Source organism: Amblyomma mixtum, chromosome 2 (genome assembly GCF_055824585.1).
Source record: "Amblyomma mixtum isolate Tamu chromosome 2, ASM5582458v1, whole genome shotgun sequence".
Classification (NCBI taxonomy): domain Eukaryota; kingdom Metazoa; phylum Arthropoda; class Arachnida; order Ixodida; family Ixodidae; genus Amblyomma; species Amblyomma mixtum.
In genome coordinates this window covers 10,030,128-10,056,441 of record NC_143013.1, presented here as the reverse complement: position 1 = coordinate 10,056,441, position 26,314 = coordinate 10,030,128, and the positions used below count along the sequence as shown (strand labels likewise).

The 26,314-nt window shown below is 42.6% G+C and overlaps 1 protein-coding gene across 1 annotated transcript; it reads left to right on the top strand.

Annotated features, from left to right (window-relative positions):
- Positions 1-341: 341 nt before the first annotated feature.
- On the top strand, positions 342-25,769 carry LOC149358365 (aspartyl/asparaginyl beta-hydroxylase-like). The gene is made up of 14 exons (XM_089570423.1): positions 342-623; positions 1,022-1,201; positions 1,819-1,922; positions 2,015-2,087; positions 3,729-3,992; positions 7,110-7,264; positions 9,569-9,803; positions 11,694-11,830; positions 13,150-13,344; positions 14,040-14,177; positions 14,735-14,864; positions 21,600-21,691; positions 22,068-22,198; positions 25,172-25,769. The coding sequence occupies exons 1-14, from the start codon at positions 569-571 to the stop codon at positions 25,320-25,322; spliced, it is 2,040 nt and encodes a 679-aa protein (XP_089426549.1). The 5' UTR covers positions 342-568; the 3' UTR covers positions 25,323-25,769.
- The last annotated feature ends 545 nt before the right edge of the window (positions 25,770-26,314 follow it).

Genomic DNA, 26,314 nt, shown 5'->3' with positions numbered 1-26,314 from the left:
CTACACTTTACTGCACCTGGTTGGCGAAGCAAATCGTCAGCCCGTAAAGTGGTTCCAGTAAAATGTACGTGAAGTGAAATACAAAATTGTGAGGATGCTTCTGCAGGACCCCTAGGGCTTAATTTCGCTTCATTTGTAAAGTTCCGGCCCTGTTTCCACTATCGAGGCCCCGCGGCGAAAACAGAGTCCACATCTTCAACACTTTCTTTCCCTGCACATTTGATTCCATTTGAGCAGTCCGCTCCCATCCCTTCACCACGGTCCATTTCTTCACTTCCTTGAATGAACAGTAGGCCAACTGGCGACCGGTTGTAGCGGAAATCGCCCTCTGCCGCTGCCAACACTGGCGCAGTTTTCAGTCCGCCTTCGGCCCGTCCCGTTTGCGGATGCACACGCTGTTTGTGGGGACGCCGACAACTTTTATTATTTTGTTATTAAGCGAACGTACGCGTTTTGCAACGAACTACGCACAATGGTGACATCTTAGGCGAACCCCCTGATTCTGTTTTCATCGCTCCGTATTGTTTATAAAGAGATTCTTGCTCCAAGGAGTACCTTGTACGCCGAGATGTCTGACCGCGAAGTTCGTTCCCGCAAGAAGCGCAAAGGAGCGCTGGAGAAAGGTATTTTTAACTTACTCGGCTATTTGCAGCCTCAGATCTCGCTTTGTTCACAACGCAATTGTTTCAAAAGCTTCGGTAAAGCATATTCTGGTTGCTTTCGGCATGCGTCAGCACTAAATAAGTGCAGATAAAACCCATATAACGGTCCCCATCGAAGGCAGCATGCGTGGGCAGGACCTGTTGCATGCGGCAGATCTGTAAATTCAATAAAACGCATTGCTTTCGCACAAATGCTAAACTTTTTTACGTTTGCTGATCGGTACGTGGGTCAAATGCTCAACTATCGCAAACGTTACCGACCGGCGACTGCCTCCAGTAATATCTACGTGCTGCATGCTGCGCCGTCCTGGTCGAAGAATTCGACTAGTCTGCATCTGCGCATCTCTTTTGCCACTTAGGAGCGGCGGACGAAATTCCGCTGGATAAGCAGAAGCACCACAAGCACTCGGATTCTGAACTCGAAGACGATGCGTCGGTCAGTGAACCAAGCACAACGGCAAGGGTTACCTTCCTCGTTGTTTTCGTTGCCCTCGCCGTTATGGTGGGAGCTGTATTTTTGGCCTTGCAGAGTTCTTCATGTGAGTAACTTTTGCACCATGCATGCATGGTCATGTTGCCACAGACGTTCACTACCTTCTGTTCGCCAAGCTGTCTATATTCTGGGAGCTTAAGATCGTAATAAAGTGGTTTCGCTCTCCCCTAACTACTGCAGTTCTCAAGTTTTTGTTTGTCTTTGCGATTAGATTAAAAAACTGTGCCGTTGCGCGCATTCTATGCATGCATTTCCATTACCACTTGAGAACCTTTACTTTGCACAAGTGTGCAGCAGAAAAATTTTTGCGGGAGGCTTTAGTGTGGTGCAAGTGTTTAAATGCTGAGTTTATTGGGATATAAACAATATTAATGACATTTTGATGTGACAGGGCAGCTCAAACTTGCGTGATTAAAGGTAGTTTAAGTGTGGCATGAATCATTCTAGACAAGGACTGGAAAAATAGAATTTCAAAGTGTCACAAAATGAAAGCATTGCTACAGCTGCTTAGCCTCTGAATTGAAGTGAATGCGTTAAAATAATTATATTTTGTAACTGTACATGTAGGAAACCTTAAAAACTGGCTCATTCAAGAACATTATTTCCAGGTTTTCATTCTCAAGTGCTGCTTTGTCTCTGAGCATACCTCTGTGTTATTTTCAGCTTTAAATACATTTCATAATGAAGATGAACCTCAAGCAAGTGAACAATTCATTGTTCCACAAGAGGAGTTAGAACTTGAGAGCCAGCATTATGCTACCGATGTGGTATGAACCCCTTCTCTTTTTGCCTTTCACAAAAATCCTTGAAAGAGGTTTCTAGGTCTTTGCACTTTGATGTCACGTTTCCCCTTCCTCAGGAGGAGTCCAGTGAACCAGAGCCTGATATTCAAAGTAATGAGCAGAGTATCAACCTTGGTGCCTTCAACATAGGTATGCATGCATAAATTGCTTTCATTCTTATTACTGCCTTGAACAAAGTATCGTTTACGGTGCTAAAACTGAAGTTGTGCTTGTTGGTGCTTTGTGGATGAAAGAATTTTATTTTTAATTTCTGTATAAAATATTCACGCATCTGCGTGTGGGTCTGTCCAGGGTCTTTAAAATTCAGTTTCTGCATGAAACTGCAATGTAAAACCCAGCCATACTAAATGTTTTAAACTTAAACACCATGGCGTTCTTATGTATGCTTTCTCATCCCCTCTTTCTTGGCTTATCACTACTTTTCATTTCCCCGCTCTTGTCTTGGCTTCCGATCGCTCAGGAATAGAAGGCAAGAATGCACGGATTCTGGCTAATTTGTCTGTCTTTTCCGCAAATAAATTTTTTGTCGCTCTTTCCTAAGATTAAATGGCACGACATTTAGCCCAGCGGCTGCTTCTCAAAATTAATGTAAGTGCAGCGCATGGGATCATGGCAGAAGCTAAGTCTGGCTCAAGAAAGTTCAATTTCTTTTATTTTTCTTGGGTACTTCCAAGTTAAACCTGAGCCTAGCCTACATTGCTATATATCACTGACCCTTAATTAAGTGTAGAGTTGAATTTCCTTAATATTGCTTATAATTGTCAACATATCGACAATAGAATGGCTAAAAAAAGGTCTTGTCCAACACTTCTATCCAAAAAGCCCACTAAATGCTACTTAAAACAGAGGCTACATTTTGTCCTGCATGCAAAAGTGCTTTAGAATTTACAAGAATTCCAAAGTGGGAAGAAAATAAGTCTGGATGTGATAAAAGTATATAATAATGTTATTAAAAGAAGGAAGTGAGCACAGTGTATATACATAGTGAGTGCTTTAACCTTTATGTGCCAGAAACATCAAAAGTTTAAAGGACTATAGATACCAAATTTTTGCTTTTGTGTTTATTTCTTTCAAACAACATGTTAGACACTGGTAGGAGCACCGTGGGGTATTCGCCTATGACTGCTAAATAATTTATAATTTAATTTCCTCCTGATGCTGTTTCGGTTTTGGTTTCATCAACCAAATGATGGCTGTGGTGTTAGTTGGACTTTAGGTCGCATTAGGCACAATAAAGTGGCAATATAACTGCTGATATATTGTTTGTTGTAATTCTAGCACTTGAAGCAGGCTGGTTTAAAGGCTGTAGCGAGTTAAAAGTATGTACGAGCATTTATATTGCAGTCTTTTTCGTGCCTCATGTGATCTAAAGTTCAACTGTTCATAACAGCCATCGTTAGGTTGTTGAAACCGGTATCAAAACAGCATGAGAGAAGAAATTCAATTATAAATTACTTAGCAGTCATAGGTGAATACCATGCGGTGATCTATGTATTCAAGTGTCCAACACATCATTTTAAAGAAGAAAACATGCAATAAAGTTCGGTGTCTAGAGTCGTGTAAGTGGAAGCCACCATAGTTGCCATCACACATATATTGCATTGTCTGGCCAGTTCCAAAGTCAGGCAACCAGCGAGCTGTGTGACATGACCAGAGGAAGAAGTGTTGAATAGTGAACTGCGTCACTGCAGAACATGACACATGTGCATTCTTTAAATTGGTTATTGTTCAGTGAAAATTGACTGTGCTAATAAGTTCTGTTCCCTACAGATTCAACGGAGCCTTTACAACCTTCTGAGGAGCACGTATTACTCGAGACCAGCCAGACAACTACACCAAGTCAGCACTTTGAGACGGCGGCAACCACTGACCCTGTAGAAGTACCTGGTGAACAGATATCAGAGACAACCTTATTGGAACTTACAGAGAGCGAAGTTTTGAGTTCCACTGAAATATTGCAGCCGTCGCATACCACAGAGGTCAAGCAAGATGAAAGTGCCCAGGCAGTTTCTTTGGAGGCTACGAAAGTTTCAGGTGGGTTAATTTTTGCAGCAGCTGCAGATAATGGGTACTAGTTGCTTTCAGCAAAGAATCGAATGATATCTGAAGTAGTACATCTAAATTTGCTCATTAAGCCCAAGCACACAACAAAAACATTTCATTTACTGCTACAGTTGACTTTCAATGATTCAAACTCAGAGGTACTGAAAATATTTTTGAAACCTGCAGTTTGAATTAAAGGGAGCCTTTTAATATACTAATCGCAAAGTGTCCGCTTGATGAAAACGGACTGCTCGAATCAAGAGAATTGAATTGTCATGCTATCCATTTAGCAAAAATTAACACTTTAGTTGCATTCTTTAAACATGCTCTTGATATTGCTTTAAAAACCCTATCCGAAGAGTTTACTGAGGCACTCATTCTGTTTTCCAGTACTTTGTTGAAGTTTCAGATAATTTGGCTTTCTTTTTTTTTTTTTTTTTCAAAATTTCAGCGCTGTGATTGATTGCACTATCACCATGCTGTGTCCTATTTTCAGTGTCATTGTAATATTTTGCAGACAGTTGCAGTGATGTTTCATTCAGGGAATTTTAGGGAATTTAAGTAAACTGTGGCAGAAAGGGAATTTTCACTGAGCTTCAGGAAATTTTAAGAATCAAAATTGTGTCATTCTTTCTAAATTGATGTAATTTTCAAGCTACTGCAGGGAAAAGGGACCTGAAATATGGAATTTTGGTCTGATTGTGGAAATTTTCGGTTGCGGTATAGAACATCACTGTACAGTTGAGGCTGCAAACTAAACCGATTACTCTGAAAATTACCAAATACATTTGAGCCCACTTTTAACAATCCCACTTGTAATGAACGCTGAGTTATGATTGAAGACAACATGACTGTCATATTCTTCACACTTTTAACCATCCCACTTGTAATTAACACTCTGTTATCATAAATGAAGTCAACATGACTGTCATGTATTCTTTACATCTAAAGTGGTGTGGCGACTTCAGTATAACGGAAATGCGTGGTATCCCAACTGCTGGGACAAATGATCTATAGGTGATCACTATGTGCCATGGATAGCAGGAAGTCTGTCCCCACCATTTCAGTTCTTTTTGGTTCACAGTGCAGTTGCATGCATGCTGAGCATAGGTTTGCAGTCATTTTTGAGACTTTCTCATTCGTGAAACAAAAATCATATTGGAAGCCATTTGCTTAGGAGTTAAGTTTTTGCTTGTTCGCATCCTCTTAAAAATACGCTGAGGACAGCTTTTGACCTGGTTTAGATTGACAGGTTACTAGTTTCTAATGACAAAGAGGGTACCATCATAGAAAACGTAGCTTCTGTGAGCTAGAAAAGAGCAAAAAATGGTAGACAGGAATTGCCACCATCCAATGGCTTTTGTAAGTGTGCTGCAGTGGCATCAAGTGAAATTTTTTGGTAAATCGGATAGATAATTAACAGTTATGCAATCAGATTTCTTGGTACCTTTTAACACTACCACAGAGGCACTTTTATTGTGGAAACATGGAAAATTAAATGAAGCAAATTCATGGCACTCAACATTATTGTCGACATCACAAGTTTGAAAACCAGAGTGGTGGGAAAAAGACTTATACCATCAGCTCTCAATTCCTCAGCTATGAATGCATCTTCCGCCATTGAAGAACGAATGGGAACAGAGTCACAAAAGGTCCAGCCATAAAAATTTGCTAAGAACTTGATACGGGAGTTGTTGTCAATGTCCCATTACGTTTGTGACTCGTCGCTTGACTGATGGGTGTCTCCATTTCTGTAGTGTAGTGTACACAGGATGGTGGCTTCCATGCAACACAAGAAAATCAGGAGAACTCTCAAATAAGATTGTCATAGGCAATACATGTATTGATTCTTAAGGTCTAATGCTGACAAAGTGTGCCATTTGTTTAAAAAGGTCGGCATATCGAACTCATCAGTTTGGCCAGCATTGATAAAAAAGAATGGAGGAGGTTTTGTGTTCTAGCATGAATAATAATTTCCAGTAACTACACTTGTGCTTAGCTGGCAACCACTTTGCATTAAAACTCAGATTGATTGTTCTTTTGATATCTCACTGAACAACTGCCCGAAAAAACGGCAACACTGACGTCACAAAGCCGTGCACTTACCTAGGTATCTTTTGCAACTGCCATGGATTCTGTGGGCTCTTCAATGTGATGCTTATGTTCCATCCCTGAAGCAACCAGACCACACCAGAGCCCTTGTTGACAAGCACATGCCTACTTTAGACAATATAGAACGCACAACTTTTTAGGTCTACATAGAAAAGAGCTAGCCTGCATTATTGCATCTTTCCTTTGGCAAGTATTTCTGCAGAATTTTTCTGTTTATTTCGGCAAGTTGACTCATTGTGAATGCTTGTAGACTATAATAAGGGCAGCCGCCGCGGTGGCTCAGTGGCTATGGTGCTCGGCTGCTGTCCCGAAAGACGCGGGTTTGATCCTGGCCATGGCGGTTGAATTTCTTTGGAGAAGAAATTCGAGGCCCGTGTACTGTGCGATGTCAGTGCACGTTAAAGAACCCCAGGTGGTCGAAATTTCCGGAGCCCTCCACTACGGCGTCTCTCATAGCCTTAGTCGCTTTGGGACGTTAAACCCCAATAAACCAAACCAAACCATAACAAGGGCACCTTGTGTAGCACTTAGGGTTGTTATGAATGAACCTGATTATAATAATTCCAGACTCCATGTGTTTAGTATCCACAGAACAGCCACCTCCAGGTTTAGTGCAATGACAATTTCCAGGCGGAGAATAAGAGCAGTTGGTTGGTTTTGTAGGCAGCGATGGCTTATGTGGCTGAGCAGGACCAGGAGCAGCACAGTTGGTGTGACCAGGGGTAGTCCCCATAGCACTGACAGCAACATAGGGTGCTAGTTAATAACCTATAGTGCTTTTCTGACTACAATGTTACAGCGTTATAAACGTGAATGCAAAGACTGGGCAAAAAAAAATGCAAGTAGGTTCTTCAAGTTTGCTTTGATGACAGTGTGCTGTCAAATAGTTTTTGTTGGGGGGAATGAGAAAAAGGTATTGCTCATGTCAGGTATTGGTAAGGTTGCAGCGGTCATATCATGCTTTTGGTGTGTTTATTTTTCATTTCGTTTTCACAGAAGCTTCTTCACCTCCGGCATCAGAAATGTCAACATCTACAGTGGAGACAATAACTGCAGACCCAGCTCCAGTTGATGAGCAGGCTGCCGTCACAAACGAGTACGATGCACACATTCAGCAGGATCTCACAGAGTCCGAAGAGCTTATTGAGAAGGTTGGTACATCCTGAAGTGGGGATGAAATAACTGAAACGCAGTGTGTTGCATGGTGCAATGGTCTGTGGTGCTCAGTGAGTCACGTGGGCCCTCGTCGGGCACCGTTGGTTTACAGTGTAACTTTAGACCTCTAAACTTTGGAGATGTTTAACACGTTCACTGTGTCGTGGGTCATCGGTGGATCACATCTCGTATGCAAGCTTTGTGGCCATGAATACCGAGTAACATGATGAAGCCATGGGATAGCTCAGTAAGTTTCAAAGAGCTTGTCAAAAACAGATGCGCAAGGTCGCTATTGCCATCTGTTGGCGGCATAGACGAGCTGGTTTCACCAGTTACTCATTGGTGGGCCGCGCCTTACTGAAGAAAATTTAAGGGCGGCTCACTGCTGGGCCATGGTGCACCGGGATTAGGGCTGCAAAAATCGCTACCACAATTAACGTGTTAAGGAACATTTAGCTCTTCTGTCACACTGGTTGTTATTTTGTTCTAAATATTGTGGCAGTGATGCAGTCGTTTAAAATATGCAGATACACTGTCAAAAGAAATTCATGCTTAAAGAACATTTTTTGTTTACTTTCTGCTGTTTAATGCATAGAAAGTGAAAACTGTGTAGTGCATCAGGCCTACTATGTCTTGTGCATGCTCTTATTATTTTTTTTAAGTAAAAAACATGTAATGTTTTAAAGCACAGTTTGCTGAAAATCTTTTTTTCTTTTTCAGGAAGGGGGTGATGTGTTCTGGGACATGTAGGCTTGGTGGCTGTTCATAGTTCAGGAAAAAAAAGTAATGGGTCTGGAGTAGTAATGGTCATTTGGGCCCACTTTGCTACTGCATAATACACTAACTCACATTTCTTTTTTAAAAGTCTAGACACTGTAGAGGCTGACCTGGTTTGGCTTAGCTGTAAGCAAGACGACGGTTTAGTTTTTATAGTGAAAGAGGATAATAATGCACGGCCATTTACACAAGGCTATTTAAATGAAATGACATTAGATGTGTACAAGCATGCCCCTGTATAACCGCACCTGGCGTAGACCTTTCAAAATGTCTGCTGGCACAGCTAAGCGCATAATTTGCACATGAAAATGACTTAATCATTCTGTATTAGTCTAACCCTAGTTTGATGCAAGTGTTGCAGTACTGCCTGCATCCAATGTGTGCTTGTCAAGTGCAAGCCTTAACTTTCCACTGATTGACACACACCTAAACCAGTGTTTAATGGCTGTTTATGTGATTGACAGTGCCATCACACATGCCTGCAGGATGTTCATTTTTTAAACTGCCCATTAAATTGTCATGTGATTGTACTTCACGATTCTCGGCAACTGTACAATTTGCTAAGAGTTGAGCAGATACATAAAAGTTGAGGATTGCCTGTTACAAAATTGGATGATTAATATCTGGGTCATCAATGACCCAGTGTCGTTTTGTATTATGACTGCTCACCCAGAATAGTGAGAACCTGTGTAGGCACAGTTTTGAAAGTATACAATTTAGACACAAAAGGTGAAATCGGCACACACAATGTAGCTTAAATGTAGAGCATGGCGTTAGCGCTATCCAGCCATGCTTGTGTCTTTTATCGCCTTGCAGGGGCTTTTGGTGCCACAAGGCAAGTAATTTTTGTGCAAACTGGAGTATCGGTCGACGCTTAATTCTAGATTGAGCTGTTACCTTTCATTCATTATCACTTAAAATCTAGCTAGGGGAAGATTCAGTGGGACATTTCATGCTTAGTTTGTCGTGTAAATCAGGATTCACACATGTGGTACCATACTTTTAGTAGCCTAACACGTTATAACGGGATTACTCAAACTTTCAGTGACATTAACTTAGTAAGCACTGACTGCACTCTTGTGCTGTGCTCCATGGTGGAGAGAAATGTTTTTTTTCTGATGCGTGAGAGGACATTTATTTAGAGATTTGTGTCCCATTGTAAAAAGACACTGATATGGATGCTTTTGTGTGGATTTTTACATTGTCTTTGAACGAGCATGATAGCAGATGCAATAACATGCGAGTGTGTTTGACTCATTTGCATAGTTTACTCTTTCTACGAGTCACAAGTTTGCATCACATGTGTGTTGGAGTTGCAGTGAATTAACTATATTTTGACCGTTATTACCAAACTGTAGCATGTTACTGACTAGATTGACTGTGTTTGAAGTTGTGTGCGAAATGTATGTCTTAAGGAATGTTCTGCTACGTGTGTTACTGTTTCCCCTGCCTGGCTCATTGGTGTAGCTGTGCTCGGGGTCTTCCCTCATAGCTGCACGTTCTAAGTTAGCTGCACCTTTCAGTCCCCGGAAAAGGCCCTAGAGAGGTTTAAAGCACTGCTCCGCACCCACCCACAAAGTCCCAGAGCCACCTATGGCAAGGCACTAGCCCTGGAGAAGATCGCTGAGCTCAGGAAGAGCAATGCGATCCTGGAGCAGTGCATCCAGGCCTATTTGGATGTGATGGCTTTGCCTAGGGTCCCTGAAGCACTGTACCTGAGGGCAGGAGGGAAAGCCGTGGAACGCATGCGCTTCCGAGGTGGGTAGCCTTGAAACTACTGGTCAGATAGTAGTTGTTTTGTGCTTGAAAGTGCTTATAGACCCCGCCACGTTGGCCGGTTCCTTCAGAAACCTTGGTGGTGGGAGTATGTAATGAACTTCATGGGCAGTCGTGTCATTCCATTACTCTCGCTCGTAGGAACACTGCTATCTCTGGTAGAAATGTTGGCATGACTACAAGATGACAGCTGGCACATTCTCAAGAGCATTAACTTGGATACTATACAGCGGATTCCCCTCAAGAAGGATTTAATGGGAGCTTTAAATCTTTTCAGGTTGTGACAGAAGAGCCTAAAATATCAAATTTCATTTAAATAAATATGCACTGCAGTAGAACCTGGCTATAGTAAGCTTGGATATTAGTACTAAAACATAGGTATCGTAAAATGAAGCTCTGGTCTCATTTTACTTTCCATAGATGACTTCACATTTTTTTTTTTCATTTATATTAAAGGCATCATTAATAAAGAAATTATAATTGTAAAGAGTGTTTGGCTGTGGCGATGTACTTGCCGTTAAATTAAGCCATTGGGGCACTTGCACACTCTAAAATCTCTCGCAGAAACAGACACGTAACAGCATAACCACAAGGCCAACAGTCGGAGGGAAATGGACTGCCTAAAATTAAATCGTGCTCTAAGGAGGAGCCAGCCTTTTGTAAGCTCGGAGGCCATGAGGTTAAGCGTGCAGCGCACTCAAAAATAAGAAAAGCCATCTCTGAGCATTGAAAGAGGTTGACGCGGGCTGCTGTGAAAGGAAAAGCAGTAAAAAGGCAGTGAGGAGTAGGGACGGTAAGGAAGGGGCAAATGTCCTCAGCCCTGGGCAAAAAGCTAAGCACGAAGCAGCGCCAGCACAGTGTGCGGAGTTTCCCCGTGTTTGATTGTGTCATGCGTGTTTCATAATTGTTGCCTCTTGAATGGCACTGAGGCTGTGGAACATGTTGCCATGTTTACACAAAGCTTTTGTTTTCATAGGTTGTCAAACATGCTTCTCGCATCATATTCATGGCTGCACTGTATTCGGGCAACTATGGCGCTTCCGCCATACTTAAACAAAATGAAACGTGGTAAACTAGAATGCTAGAACAGAAAATAAATCATTCACACATGATAAAAATAAGAAGAGCAGGATGGAACGTACTTCTGTGTTTTTCTTTTCTAAGCCAACGCCTTGTGTTTGGTAAGTTGCTGAATTACCAGATAGCATCCTCAGGGCCATGCCATCACCAACAACCAGTATAGTAGAGCATTGATGTACTAAAGATTTTTACTGATCCGAGGCACTTTACTATGGAGGGGTTCTGCTGTTAATAGGGTTATACTGTATTAGTAAACTGCTAACAAGACAAGCATAAATGAGGAGGGCATTGTATAGGAACATTACTCAGGTACTCTTGAAGAAAAATATTTTCATAAATTTCACATGGACATTTTTATTTATTTATTTATTTACATGTACTGCAGGCCAATGTTTTGGCCCAAGCAGGATGGGCATACAAATTTAGAACACAACAAGGAGAACATATACAATGCGATATGCAATTTATGTGATAACTTCTCATTAGTTTCAATGGAGGGCATTTTGGCTCTTGTAAAAAAAAACTTACAGTGTTTAGAACTCAGAATATGCCTGATTACATGCAAAGCCGCTTATAATTCATTATTATTCTTACCAACCCACAAGAACACATTATGTGTACAAAAGTATTCAGTTATTTTCTTTCAGAGCAAAGGTGGAGTGCAGTTCATTTTTGCGGCCATAATATGGCACTCTTTTGCAATTTTTTTGTTCAAAGCAGAGTATGGTCTCCTCTGCAAAATGTCGCCTTGTCTGTGTAATGCAAACTAAGCTCCCTTCCAACTTTTAACAGGATTTCTTACAAGAGCTATAAAACTACAGGCAGAAATGAGCAAGAAGTACCCGGACAATATTGCACTCAAAAACCAAATGGCTGTATCCTACCTCATGATTGGTCAAGGAAAAGTTGCCGCCCAACTCCTTGAACAGGTACTGCATTTCTCTCTCTGAACACCATGTTTTCTGTCATTTCATCAAGTGGGTATCAGTCTGGCATTCACTGCTGCTGTCGTTCTTAATCAAATTCTCTAAGCATGAAAGTGCATTACAAGAACACTCAGGACAACCCCATCCAGTTCTTGTTTTTGGTAAAATTCGATTTTGTGGCTTTCTATGGCTTTTGTTGATGACAGTGCAGTTGCAAAAGATGTGTCACTAAGAAATTTGGCATTGAAAATAGAGTTTTTTTCCCACCACTCAATTCTTAACTTTTGACAATGATGACAGTGTTGTCAGTATTAGAAACTCTGCGATCCCTGGTGAAGTGGATGACAGCGTGGTCTGGCCTCAGCGATTGGTTGCCGAAAAAAGCACTTGACATCATCACAGTTTACTTGTGGAAACAACATCTGATGATGCAGTAATGCTAAACCAGCAAGCGAATTGGTCAGAAGTTTTTAGTTCGGCCCCGCCGCAGTGGCTCAGTGGTTACGGCGCTCGGCTGCTGACCCGAAAGGCGCGGGTTCGATCCCGGCTGTGGCGGCCGAATTTTGATGAAGGCAAAATTCTAGAGGCCCGTGTGCTGCGTGATGTCAGTGCAAGTTAGAGAGCCCCAGGTGGTCGAAATTTCCGGAGCCCGTCACTACGGCGTCCCTCATAGCCTGAGTTGCTTTGGGACGTTAAACCCCTATAAACTAAACCAAACCAGTTAATAGTTTGAGGAAATGCAGAGCCTCAATACAGCTTCTTTGACCTGGGGCATGAAGACTGTTGCCGTAGAAATGCTGTTAATTTGGAGCAAAAATCTTAGGTGCTGAATGTTGCAGCAAAATTGAAGGCTTCTGTCCATATCATGCAGGGTACAGCACTACCTTTTACTGTGATGACTGTGGCATTTTTATTTCTTTATTGTTTATGCATGCATATCTATGCATGGCCCAGCTTCAAGTTCTTTCATATACTTTAGTAATAACAGCAGCATTGCACTTATTTCATCTACAAAAAAAAAAAAACAGCTACTACACATAAGTCATCTGTGAGGCACTATATGACGACAAAATTGCTGTTGATCAGTGTATACTTAAGTGGCTGGTTCTCAGTGTAAATTCTCTGTTCGAGCTTAGCATGTGGCAAGACTAAGAATAAAGAATGGTCCCAATGCGGTTATTTGACCACAGAAGTCCACAGCTATCGCAGACTTAAATACTAAGGTGGATGCAGTTCTGTCATTTAGTTATTTCTGCATGTGTTTGGATTTTAAATTCTGCTAACCATACAAAATGACTCGGTTTACATTTTTACCCCTTCAGGTCCTGAAACAGGATCCGAACAATGGGTTTGCCAAGGTGCACTATGGTTTCATTTTGAAGACTGAAAGGAATGACCTTGAAGGAGGCATCAGGTACATGGGTGAAGGCATTGCAACCCGGGAGCAGGGTGTTGTGGATGGCCGGTTTTACTTGCACCTGGGAGATGCCCTGCAAAGGGTCGGACAGAATGAGAAGGTGAGCTCGGAATGGTGCCTTCTCCGCAGATTAATTAGATGCACTCCAGTACGTTGTGTTGTATAGCCTGCAGAATTCTGCACTGCTCATCAGGTTTGTACGTTTCCACGACTCTCAAGGCGGGCAGTTTCTGGACTTTGGGGAGAGTGTGTTGAGCTATGTGAGGAGGTCGAAGTGAATGTTGAATCGCACAAAAATTCCAAGAGGCTTGCTGCTTTCTTGCTGCTGTGACACCGTCTAGTGGTCTAGTGCATAGTGCTGCCTGCAGCTCTATCAAACTGCCGACTGCGATAGCTTTTACTGCTGGCATCCCTTGTCATGTATTTTTATGTGACACAAATAAAGGTATTAGTATTATTATTAAGTGCAGGTCTGAAGGGAGTGTTTGAAATGTGGGTGTGCTGCTGTGCGTGGCCTGCATTTATGCATCAGTTGCAGCATTGTTTACTTCTTTCTGTGCATAGTGTCTCGTTTCTTCAGATAGTGCATTCATTATTCTTAGGATGCATACATATGTTGGCAAGGGATATCTGTGTATAAACTTGAAGTAAATGCCTGTTGTCCACCCACGGAACTCTGCAACTCTTTGTCTATTTCAAGAGGTTGAATTCTGTCGTGTTTGAAGTTACAGAAACCTAGGCACAGTGGATTATTATTTAGAATGTAGAGGTTCACGTGAAAGTTTACTTTGGCAGGCGCTGGAGGTCTACAAAGAAGGGGTCAAGGAGGGCCTGTTTGCATCTGTGTACCAGCGCTCCTTGTACAGTGTTGACGGACTGAAAGCCCAGCCATGGTGGAGCCCAGATGAAACACCATATGCATCGAGCATCAAGGTAGGGTCCTGGACTGTACCATGTGTGAACTAGCCATTGCTAACTGCAAAAACTTGAGGGTAAATTTGTGATGGAAAGTGTGCAAGGTGTGCTCAGTTAAGCGTGGAAGAATTCTGGTTTCGTGGGCTTGCAACACACATTGGCAACGTAGAGTCAACATACTCAGTTAAAAAAATGGCACTTTACCTGAGCTTGCAATCAGCTGGCAAAGTAAATTCGGCAAGCCGAGGACACTCACTATTCCTTGGGATCTGATCAGGAAGAACCTGATGCACAAGAACGCAGGGAGCATCGGCCATTTTTTAGCCATTTCAATTTTGTGGCACTGCATAGTGTGCTGGGATTTTGAAACTTCTGTAACTTTCGATGTGCTGTGCAAGTACTTCTACAAATTTTGTGAAAAATTGCAGTATTTTTTTGTTGCATTCACTCCTTGAACAAAGCGAGTTGAACTGGAGATGTGTTTTTTGGAGTGGTAGTTACGTAGATGTGGCTTATGTAGTGTATGGCCTAGTTGTAAATTAGATTGCAGGTATTTATTCTCACTTTTACTTTAGGAACTGGAAAAGCACTGGCTTGACATAAAAAATGAAGCATTGTCTCTAATGACAGACAAAGGTTTTAAACCTGAAGCTGAAAACCTCAAGGATTCGGGAGACTGGAAGCAGTTTGAAATCTTTGCACGAGGCAAGTATGAGTACACTTTCTTTTTCATAATGTGCAGCTATTAAAAGGTGCGTGTATTGGTCCCCACCCTGCTTTTTAATTAGTACTCTGCTCAGACACGCCACAGTGTAAATAATTAAGAGTGAAGCGTACTGTCATCTCCATGTCATGGGTCTGTTATCAGCTGCAACCCTATCCTTTGATTGCAAAGGCATAGTGACAGTACATGCTCATGGTAACAAAGGAAATGCCAAGGCAGCGCTCCTTGAGAAGACGGAACTTAACCATTGAAGACATTTGCCATTGCTTATTTATATGGGGAGAGTTTGCCCAGCAAGCGATGCTCTGGTCTCAGGTGGAACATAACTGTAAGTTGGACTTTTCGGTTTTTAATTTTTTAACATTCGGCGGACTACTCTCACTACTGTTGTTTTCAGCAGGTGAATCTGTCTTTTTTTGGTGATTTAGTATTGTCACAATCCTGTGTGGTCTAGTCACTTAGTCTATCTCGGCATTCTTATCGCATGGACACTTATTTGCCAGTAATGAACACGCAAATGGTAGTGCATGGAACTATGCTTATAGAAGGAATCGCGATTGTAATTTGTTATGCAAGTTAAATGACATTGTCGGCGGGCAAAAACACAAGCGGAAGCTTGCTTCTAACAACTGTGTTGACACGTTATCATTGGGTTGCCATGCTGGATTAAGCCAGATGGCGGGGCATCACATGGTCTGCGTGTTGATGGCAGTGATGGAACTGCCTCTTAATTGTCGCGGAAGCCACAACATGATACAGTAGAACCCCATTGTTACGTTTTTCACGGGACCGCGGAAAAAAAAAGAAACGCGCCATCCAGGAAATGAGCATGTCAAAAAAAAAAAAGCATTAGTATGTTGCCTGCCTTTTTGTTTGTGTTTGTTTTAGTTCTACTAAAGGGAACATGCTCCTCTGGAATTTGCAAGGCTTTATGACTAGGCCTCCATTCCGCATCACCAACAGCCGCAGCAAGATTCACGCTGCCCTTAGGTGGGCTCAGCGTTGGCATGGGTGCAACATGCCGAAACCGCCGGAGCGCCAGTGGATTCTAGAGTCCGGTTTTGGGCCCGTCACTGCTTCATGCATGTTAAAAGTAGGCTGTAAAAATGCCGGCACAAAGTGAACCACTATCGCAGAGTGACGTTCACGACGTAGCATGCAGGAAACAGGTACAGCCTCCCTGATTTTTAATAATATAGCGCGAGCGTCGACCGAACTGCTGGTCAGCGCCTTATAACGGCGATAAGCGTGCAACAAGGCGAGAGTTCGCGCACGCGCACGAAGGCAGAGCGTCGTCTGCTAGGCTGTTCCAAGCACGAGGACACACGCCCTGCCGCAATATCAGTTCGCAAGATCCCGCCAAGCCGTAAAGCGCATGCGCATTATTAATATGTGAGACTGCATGAGACATGATTTCTTTCTCTCTCTTTTTTTTGTTTGCCTATTACGGGAGGCCAGCCTGGCGATGCAAAGTGATAAGAAAAAATAAAAGTAAAGAAATATAGCAGCACATTGAAACCATTGCCTGGATCGCGATAAGCGGGGTTCCAACCAGCTCTTTAATGAGCCTTGCAGTGTCTCGACGGTATAAAAAGGCACCGCAGCTCTCAAACGCCCACTTCGGCGGAGAATGCCTCCTTGCGAGTTATCATTTTTCGGTTTTTGTGGCTCTGGACCAAGGCCCACTTATGCTGTATTTTTTTGTTGTCTCAATTCTGTAAAGTTTACCCGCTCACTCCTGAACTACTTAAGCAAAACCACGGAGCCACGAATGGTTGCGCCTCCTTTTTTTTCTGCAAGAAGGTTGCCGCTTTCAGCATGCGTCACCTGAGCTGGAAATGGCAGTCGCCACGTTAGGAGCGATGAATGCATTGAGAAGCGTGGGGTGTATAAGCTCGTTCTTTCAGGAGAGGAAGGGGTAGTAAGACACAGCTGCATGTATCCGCGAATGTAGAACACTTCTGTGTATTTTCATCAAATAACCTTTATTTCCTTGGTGCATTTTAGAACTGAAACAGGGCCTTGTCTCAAGGCTCTCACACATCATACATATAAGTTAATAGCGCTGAAACTCGCCTCCGGACTGAGCAACACCCGCGATGCGCCTGGGCAGGGAGTCGAAGAGTGCGGGTACAAGGTCCACGTCATCCTTAAGGGCATCCCATGCACTCTTCACGGCTTCCCACAAGCCGTCTGCCGATGCATCGTGGAGACTCATCTTTGACAAGTTGGACTTGAGGATACCCCAAACATTTTCAATTATATTCAGGTCCGCTCCCTGGGGAGGCCAAGACAACGTCATGATGCCTAGTTGTTCCAAATGTTCCTTCACGGCGCGTGCAGCATGCACCGGTGACAGGTCATGCTGTAGGTAGAAGCAACCATCCGTGAAAGGGCCGTCCAGAAGATGGGGAAGAAGCTCCTGATCAATAATTTCCAGGTATGCTTCAGCACAGAAGCGGCCCGATATACGACGGAGCGGGCCAAGGCCGTTCTTAGTTATTACGCCCCAAATGTTTACGCTCGTCCTGCCACTAGACTTGACCTTCTGAACATAGTGTGGATCATACCTGCAACAGTGGAAGAAAATTTTATACACAACATAAAGTGTGTCAATGACTCCTAGACAATATTAAACGACACGTAATGAAAATATTACAGCGACAATACACCCCCTCTTCACATGGAAGTATAATCCATCCACAATCTCAGCAAACATCTTTTAAATTTAACCAAGTATAAGTAATTCTATTTAGGAACCATTTTACCCGCCTGTGCTGCATCATCTATTTCTTGAACAGTGATAGCTGACATTGATAATCACATGTCACCCCGGGAAGCAAATGCCATATACTTTCGCAGGTTTAAGCCAAACATAGCCAAATCGAAAAAATGAACAATGATAAATCACCAACCTCATGAGGTCTGGCCGGTAAACTTTCTGTTGCTGGCTCCATTTTGTGCAAACCGTGGACTCGTCTGTGAAGACAACATTTTCCCAGTCCTCCACGGTCCATTCAATATGGTCGCGTGCAAACTGTAGCCTTTTCTCCTTGTTAGTCGCCGAAAGCTTCGGCTTCTGCACCGCAACTCGATTGCGAAGACCTGCTTCTCGAAGTCGGGTACGCACCAAGTTGTCACTCACGTCCACTCCAGCAACCTGCTTCAATTGGCCAGCAGTCATGAAGGGCGCTACACAAGCCGCAGCAACAATGGCATGGTCCTCTTCTTCCGTTGTCTTGCGCTTCAAATGTCGAGGAGCGTCACAAATGCGCCCTTCGTCGCGATAAGCCTGAACTATTCTGCTTACGGTAGCCTGAGTGACTCCAACGCTCTTAGCAATTTCATTCTGAGACTTCCCGCAAAGCGACATTGCGATGACGCGGTGGCGTTGTTCCAGTGGCACGCGTGGAGGCATTCTCCGCCGAAGTGGGCGTTTGAGAGCTGCGGTGCCTTTTTATACCGTCGAGACACTGCAAGGCTCATTAAAGAGCTGGTTGGAACCCCGCTTATCGCGATCCAGGCAATGGTTTCAATGTGCTGCTATATTTCTTTACTTTTATTTTTTCTTATCACTTTGCATCGCCAGGCTGGCCTCCCGTAATAGGCAAACAAAAAAAAAAGAGAGAAAGAAATCATGTCTCATGCAGTCTCACATATTAATAATGCGCATGCGCTTTACGGCTTGGCGGGATCTTGCGAACTGATATTGCGGCAGGGCGTGTGTCCTCGTGCTTGGAACAGCCTAGCAGACGACGCTCTGCCTTCGTGCGCGTGCGCGAACTCTCGCCTTGTTGCACGCTTATCGCCGTTATAAGGCGCTGACCAGCAGTTCGGTCGACGCTCGCGCTATATTATTAAAAATCAGGGAGGCTGTACATATGCGACTTAACAGCCAAGTTTGTATTGCATGATTTTCTGTTGGAACTTGGATGGGACTTGCTCATGAAAACGTAGCAACTGAGAAAACGCACCACCCAGGAATGTAACAGCGAGGTTCTACTGTACTTTTATGCGTTGGTATACAAGTCTCATGGAAGCGAAAACTGTGGGACCACCATCTTTCGTCACACTGGCCACCTGTTGACACAGAAAAAAACAGCCTTGGGCAGAATTTGAATCCGTGGTGGCAGAACCAAATCAGCTTCGCCAGACGCTGCTTTAGACTGCTTGGCCATTGGTGCAGCCATTCATCCCATGTGTTGATCAGCAATCCTCTTAATCTGTGCTTTGTATATTGCCATCTTCATCAACTTCAATCTATGCACAGCGCTTGGGATATCGTTGTCTTCAACTTTCATCCGCATCTATACGCAATGTTCAAAAAAAGGTGCAATGAAGCACTATCTGATGTGTTTGGAGGAGAATGAAACGGCGGGAAATTTGAACCATCGCAGTAGGGTTGCATCAGACAACAAGGAACATTCAAGCCACAAATTGCATGCTATAACATTCTGTCCCATCAGTTACATTGATCGTCCCCCTAATTTCCTTCATGATGCCCATGCATGGTTTTGTGTTAATGCCCTACATGCAGTTAATAGACTTGCTTAAACGACTAGCTGCTCTAAGTGGGTGATCATATTGAACAATCAGTGCTTAGCTGTGGCGGCAAGGAGGCAGTGTTCTCTCGCCAGCACAGACTTTTAAACTAGCGGAGCAAATCATACAAAACTGCGCTGCTTGTCCAACAATACTGCCATGTCATCATGCTGCTGGCTTCTCTACTTAGTTAATTTTCAACTTTTACTGAGTGTGACTTGTACTCAACAGCCAGCTGGCTGTGCCTTGCATGCCAAGAAAGCGGACATTTTTCAGTTAAAACCGAATTTTGAAAATTGAATTCAGTTTACTTTTATCGGTGTTTTTTGGTTTGAACAAAAAGTCCAGCCCCTAAACATAACCCATGAGAAAACATTCCCTAAAGGGACAATGCAGACAAATCTATCGAATTTTATTTTTACAAAATTCTGATAGTCTTCTTTTTGTCGCCCTGCTGGAGCTTGTTTGGCAACATAAGACGCATTTCTTGGTGAGACATTTAGAGCTAAAGTTTGAATGTATTTTGCTACTCTTGTTCAAACTTTTGACATTGATGATGACAGGAAGTGCATTGGGAAATCCGTGATAACAGCCAGGAATAGGCAAATGGCAAATGGTGTGGATAAACACAGAGATCTGCAGAAAGGCTGCACTTTACATTGCTACAGTTTGCTCATGAAAACTGGCTGTAGTGGCAATACCTGTCTTTTATTTTGTGGCCTCTCCGAGCTCATAAAAGCTCCGTTTTCAGTGAAAGGAGCTTCTTTATTAGAGTGCGGTAATCAGTCGTTATAGGCAAACTCCAATTTGTCTTCAGAGCTCTTTTAAGGAAAGGACTTAGTTTTGAAGCACATGGATCTTTCGCTTGCTCAAATCTGTTAATATCTACTGGTAAGGGAGCACGTATGTGCTAGCTTTTTGTGAAGAGTTAATGTAGCTTTGAGGCTGCTTACAGTGGCCACAGAATGTGAAAATGTTCTGGTCCTGAAATTTAAGTGCCACCGAAAAACTTTAGGTGTTAAAGGTGCACTGAAGAGGAATCTGAACTCGTCTTTTTGCCGCGGGAACTCAATCTACACGTTCCGAGCATTCTTAGAAACTTCGATTTATTGCCCTGTGTGGCCGATTTCCCTAATTAAATCGAATTAACGCCCGGCTCCCGCCTTTTTTTTTTTAATTCTCCCTTGTACGGTGGGCGGAGTCGACCAACGCGGGGAGTGCCTTTCACCCAGTCCCGTGGCGGCTTGCCGCTCTGCCATCGCCGGAGTAATATGTAGTAGTCCGTAGAAGCAAATAGTCTGCGCGTATTTTTATTTCTGCGGGCTTATTTTGCGGTTATATTATCTGCAAATGAAACTATTTACTCGCGGAAACCTAAAAAACAAAATGAAGCGAAAGCAAAGCCTCCACGGAGCTGGCTGAAAGACACTCCCCGCGTTGGTCGACTCCGCCCACCGTGCGAGGGAGAATTAAAAAAATAAGGTGGGAGCTGGGCGTTAATTCGATTTAATTAGGGAAATCGGCCACACAGAGCAATACGTCGCAGTTTCTAAGAATGCTAGGAACCTGTAGATCGAGTTCCTGCGGCAAAAAGACGAGTTCAGATTCCTCTCCAGTGCACCTTTAAAAACTGATCCACCATCTCTTGTTGCACATGATGGTGCTTCAGGACATGAGATTCCACTAATTTGCCTTTGAATTTCCTCACAAAAGCTTTTTTGAAATGCTGTGTCGAGTTTTCTAACTTATCAGTTAGTCTTCTCATTCATTATGTATTTTCAGCAAACAATGAAATGCGAACAAGACAGTTTTAAACACGGACAGCAAAATAGGAAGCTCTTAGGCGGGGGACGCTCAATACTAGCGAAGGGTAATTTCACATCGAAGACTTGAAGACTGTCCTTTAGAAGTGTTAATCAGCTTCGCTTGTGTTTCCTCTCGAAATACTAATATGTTGATGTTTTTGTTGGCACTTCACTTCTCTTGTTCAAGTTTCATTCGTTGCTGATTGTGCACCTTGTAAAGAACAAGAAACTTTTCATAATCGCTGTAAAACCTAAATTGTTGCAGTGGCTATGCATTTTAGCTGTGAAATCTTCATGCTCATCATTGGAAATATCAAGGCTGCTTTTGTTGTCACTGGAGATGCTAATTGAAGGCACGTCTTGTTTCAGGTCGAAAAATTGAGAGGAACTGTAGATTGGCTCCCAAAACTTGCGCATTGATAGGCAAGATTCCAGATGCTGCAGGCTGTAAGAGAGGCCAGGTAAGTTAGGCCATTGTCATCACCAAGGTGTAATGACTAGGAGAATGATGAGTCCTTCTTTACTGTGGAAGCAGTGTTAGGTTTGAATATAGCCAAAGCTGCAGTAATGCTGCGGCTTTACGAGTTCATTTTCTTAATTGCTATACCTAGAGATCTTTCCAAAGCAAAAACCTCAACACTTAAAAACCTTGCATCTGTAATCTTTGTTCAAGCACAATCTTGGTTTTAATCTCGGCTCAAAACTTTTAACAGGAGAGCTCATGCGTAACATAAAAGGTGCATCTTAATATTGGCTGCGAATGCTTTCTGCAGTCTGTACAGGATTTCTTTTTCTTGCACAAAAGATCTCACGAGCACACATTTTATTTGGTCCCAGGCAAAGTTCTCGCTCATGCACCCGGGCACTCATGTTTGGGCACATGTCGGGCCGACAAACTGCAGGCTGCGTTTGCATCTCGGCCTTGTGGTTCCACCAAAAGTTCGCATACGAGTGGCCAATGAGACGAGGTGAGTACACAGTTCAGGCTGTGATCTCTCTGCAGGCAGAGATCCATAGGGCATGCACAAGCCTATGCTTCATTTCCCCATGTGCAGACACGAAATGACCATCCAAAACATGTGGTAAATTTGTATGGTCACCAGGCGTTCATTATATGGCAATCCATCTTCTCAAATACAAAACACCACAGCTTCCGGTTACGCCTCATGGGTTGTCTCATGGCTTTCTAAACATCAACAGCTCTGAAGCATCTCAATGTCTGACATAATAGGAAACAGACACGAAAGGGAAATGGTATATAGTTTTCATCTTGTTAATTTTGAGAGCAAAAGAGCAAGTTGAAAAAACTGTTGACCATCAATTCTAGCAAAACAAAGTTAATTGTTTTCAGCTCTTATCAACGGCAGTCACTTTCCATTCCTCCTGTCTCAATTGGTCAGTATCTCATAGAGGCTAGCGATTTCGCCTTATTTCTGGGTATGCACTTGGACAGGAATCTAAAGTTTCATGAACACATAACCAATAAAAGAAGAAAATCGCATACGGTTTGAGAATCCTTATTAAAGCCTGCCCATACTTTTCTAACAGTACATTAATATCCTTATATTACACATTTATACACCCACACATCAGTTACTGTATAGTATGCTGGGGAGCCACGTATGCTATCCATCTAAAATCATTGCAGATAATTCAAAATCAAGCCATTCGTGTACTTACCTACAGTTATTATACCGATGCAGCCTTCATTCTTCAGGAACATAACATCCTCTACGTATCACAGCTTGTTAGATATTCTCTTGGCATTCTCATGTACAAACAACAATCTAATCTCTCTTCCTCTTATACCAGTGTTATCTTGTGAATGCCAGCATAACTCGGTTCGCACTCAATAACAATATTGTCCTACCTAAAGTACGCACCAATTACAGGAAACAGGCAATTAATTTCTCATCAGTTGCTGTCTCGAACACTATACCGATAGAACTAAAAAATGCTCATTCAATCTTCAACCTTAGTGCACACTTTAAACGATCAATACTTAGCAAAGAGCCCTAATTGTGATTAATTCGTCTCCATTTCTTCCTACATGCATTTTGCACTGCCTCCTGACCTTCGTTATAATTAAGTATGATATCAGCTTGTATAGTTCTGTACAACTGTATATGTTTCGGTGGTCCTTTTTAATAGCTTTTATTAATGCTGCTTTATGTTGTGTCCCATATGTATACATTCTATTTCATATATTCATCTCATCTGTTTTATGCTGTTAAATGTTTTACTGGATGTATTTAATTAGGAGGTCCCATTACAATCTTTGACTTCAGGACCTCCTTCTGCATGATATGCTGTACTGACAAAATGTAAAAGCAAATAAAGACTTATTCAGATTCTGATTATGGTTGTGAAACTACTGCTCAAATCTGGTCCATCGTATGTAAGATCCAGGTCTGTCTTCTTTAGTACTGTGCACTTTCTGTTTGATGATATAGTACCAGTATGGCTTGCCTTTCTGCATGTTCCTTAATCCTTTTCCACCACTTACAGCCACGCGTAGGCTGGAACTGGTTGTTAAAATTTGACGGAAACCAGCTAATAGCCACAAGTACAGTAGCATATCAAAGAGCTACACTGCTTAAAGGAGTGCAAACCAAAATTTTTATTCCTTGTTTTCTTCTCTGGAATGATATGGAGAACATTAATATACATGGATCACCACTTGGAATTCATCTATCATTGGTAGCTAATTTATAACTGAATTTCTTCTGACATGCATCCATGCATCTCTGGCTTTAGTTTCAAAAGCAGGGTGGTGGTGGCTGTGACATCAAATTGGACCCCAGCTCACATATGAAGCATACAAGAACTTCAATATAATTGCTGCTTCATTGTTTTAATGCACTCTGGCTGTTAGCCAGAATTATTAAGAGTAAACTAGCAGCTGTAATGTCGTTTTTTTGTGTGTGTGTCTCATGTGACCTGAAGTCAACTTTGACGTCATAACCACCAGTCGGCTGTTGAAACAAAAACTGAAGGAGGAGTTGTTGCTAGTGGTATTTATTATTGCCGCCGCAGTGGCTCAGCGGTTATGGTGCTCGGCTGCTGACCCAAAAGACGCGGGTTCGATCCCGGCCGCGGCGGCTAGAATTTCTTTGGAGGAGAAATTCTAGAGGCCCGTGTACTGTGCGATGTCAGTGCACGTTAAAGAACCCCAGGTGGTCGAAATTTCCGGAGCCCTCCACTACGGCGTCTCTCATAGCCTCAGTCGCTTTGGGACGTTAAACCCCAGAAACCTAAACCTGGTATTTATTATTAATAAAGGTAAAAAATGGAAGGAAAAGATGTTGCTAGCCATGGCATCTGCCATTGAAACCTGTAGCACCTGAGCTGCGGGTACAAGAGTACAGGGAGAGGGAAAGAAAGTGGGGAGTGATAGAAGAAAAGATAGGGGTAGGGCGGCAATATACACTATGCACAAATACAGGATATAAAGGAGAGAAAGAGTTCAATTAAAAGTGAAAATAGGTAAATTTAGTGTGCAAATTTATACTTACTAATGTCCTGTGCATCATTACAAAGAAAGGACGAGCAGCCAACATCTGTTGTCTTTAACCCTATAAGCAGGAACAAACAAGCTGCAGGAAAGATGGTTATCTTTGCGTAGTGCCACATGTGGAGGTGTATTGTTCGGCTCAGTTGTACACAAAACATGACGAAATGTCCGAACAAGTTTGTTTATCACTTACAAAAAAGTATTACTGTGCACCATGAAGCAAGAAAGCAGCACTGCTCAACTTGATGTGCTGCCTTGGTGTACGGTTTCTGCGATTCTCAGGATGTGGTCTTTTGTCATTTGTTCATGACATTTCTGAGTAGCTGTGTGCACAGATCATTTCATTATTTCCATGCATTTTAGTGTGGGACCAGGACATATTGTGCAAGTGTTTCCTTATGCCTTTCAATTATGCCCTTTCTTGCAGGCAATGGAAAGAAGGCAAGGTGCTGATGTTTGATGACTCCTTCGAGCACGAAGTTTGGCATGAAGGAGACAGTTTGCGGGTAGTGCTTATTGTGGATTTCTGGCATCCTGATCTATCAGCCAGTCAAAAAGCCAGTCTTTCGCCAATCTAGTCTTTCTACAAATGCAAGCTTTTTTGTTTTCTGCCTTTATTACTTAATTCTTAAAATCTCTGCATTTATCTTAATTGAAATCTGCATTTCCTGAAAGAATTTGCCTCTAAAATACTGCCGTGTGGTGCATGTAGCTGCACATTTTTATTTATTACAAAAGGTTTGCTGAAGTTTCATGTTGTTGTTTGGAGCTCTATGGGACTCTTGCCAAAGAAATCAAAGAGGCTGCTATTCTTTTATGCAGAGACAAGCTAATCCTATTCATGAGGTGACAGTGCATACGACAGCACATATCCTTATTAACAAGCTATAGAAGTTCATGAATTTCTCATGAGTTGCATCTTGAGATTCTTGCAATTCTCTTTGATGTCTGTTTTCATGAACCCAAAATGTTCCTTGGGTGGATCATAAACACTACGGCTTTAATAAAACCTTGTTACCTGTTGATATCAGATTGGGTGTCCAATTCTCTTTGCCCTTCTCTGCATCAACTATACTGCTTCAGAAGAGGGATAGTGGCCAGTGATTATTTACTTTACAGTGTCATCAGCAGAGCCGTATGTATTGCTCTGCAGTCTCCATCTAGCCTTCTTGCTGCTTTCAACTGGCTGCAAAATAGTGCAGCTGCTGTGGGCCCAGTAAGCACAACTGCTCCTTAACTCAGTAAGTAGACAAAGCTGTTTTTGTTTATAACAGCTTGCCAAGTCACCCAACAGCAGGCAGCAGCAATTTTTCATCACTATGGTAGTTTCTCTTATATACCTGATCAACTGGAAGTGACTAAGAGTTCACCCTCCAGTGGGATATTGCAGGGGCACTTTCTTTAAAGGAGTGTCTCTGCAATGCAAACATTAAGGGAAAAATTCTTTTTCCTTCTTTCAATTTGAGTATAGGTGTCAAAACTCACATCAGTATGTGCGGGATCAAATCCCAGCGTGTTTTGATGGAGGCGAAATGCAAGACTCCTGTGTTAATTGTGTACGATGTCTCTG

Coding starts and splice junctions, on each gene's coding strand:
- LOC149358365 (XM_089570423.1), top strand. CDS start 569: ATGTCTGACCGCGAAGTTCGTTCCCGCAAGAAGCGCAAAGGAGCGCTG. Junction 9,804..11,693: donor GGAACGCATGCGCTTCCGAG/GTGGGTAGCCTT, acceptor AACTTTTAACAG/GATTTCTTACAAGAGCTATA. Junction 14,865..21,599: donor GTTTGAAATCTTTGCACGAG/GCAAGTATGAGT, acceptor GTCTTGTTTCAG/GTCGAAAAATTGAGAGGAAC.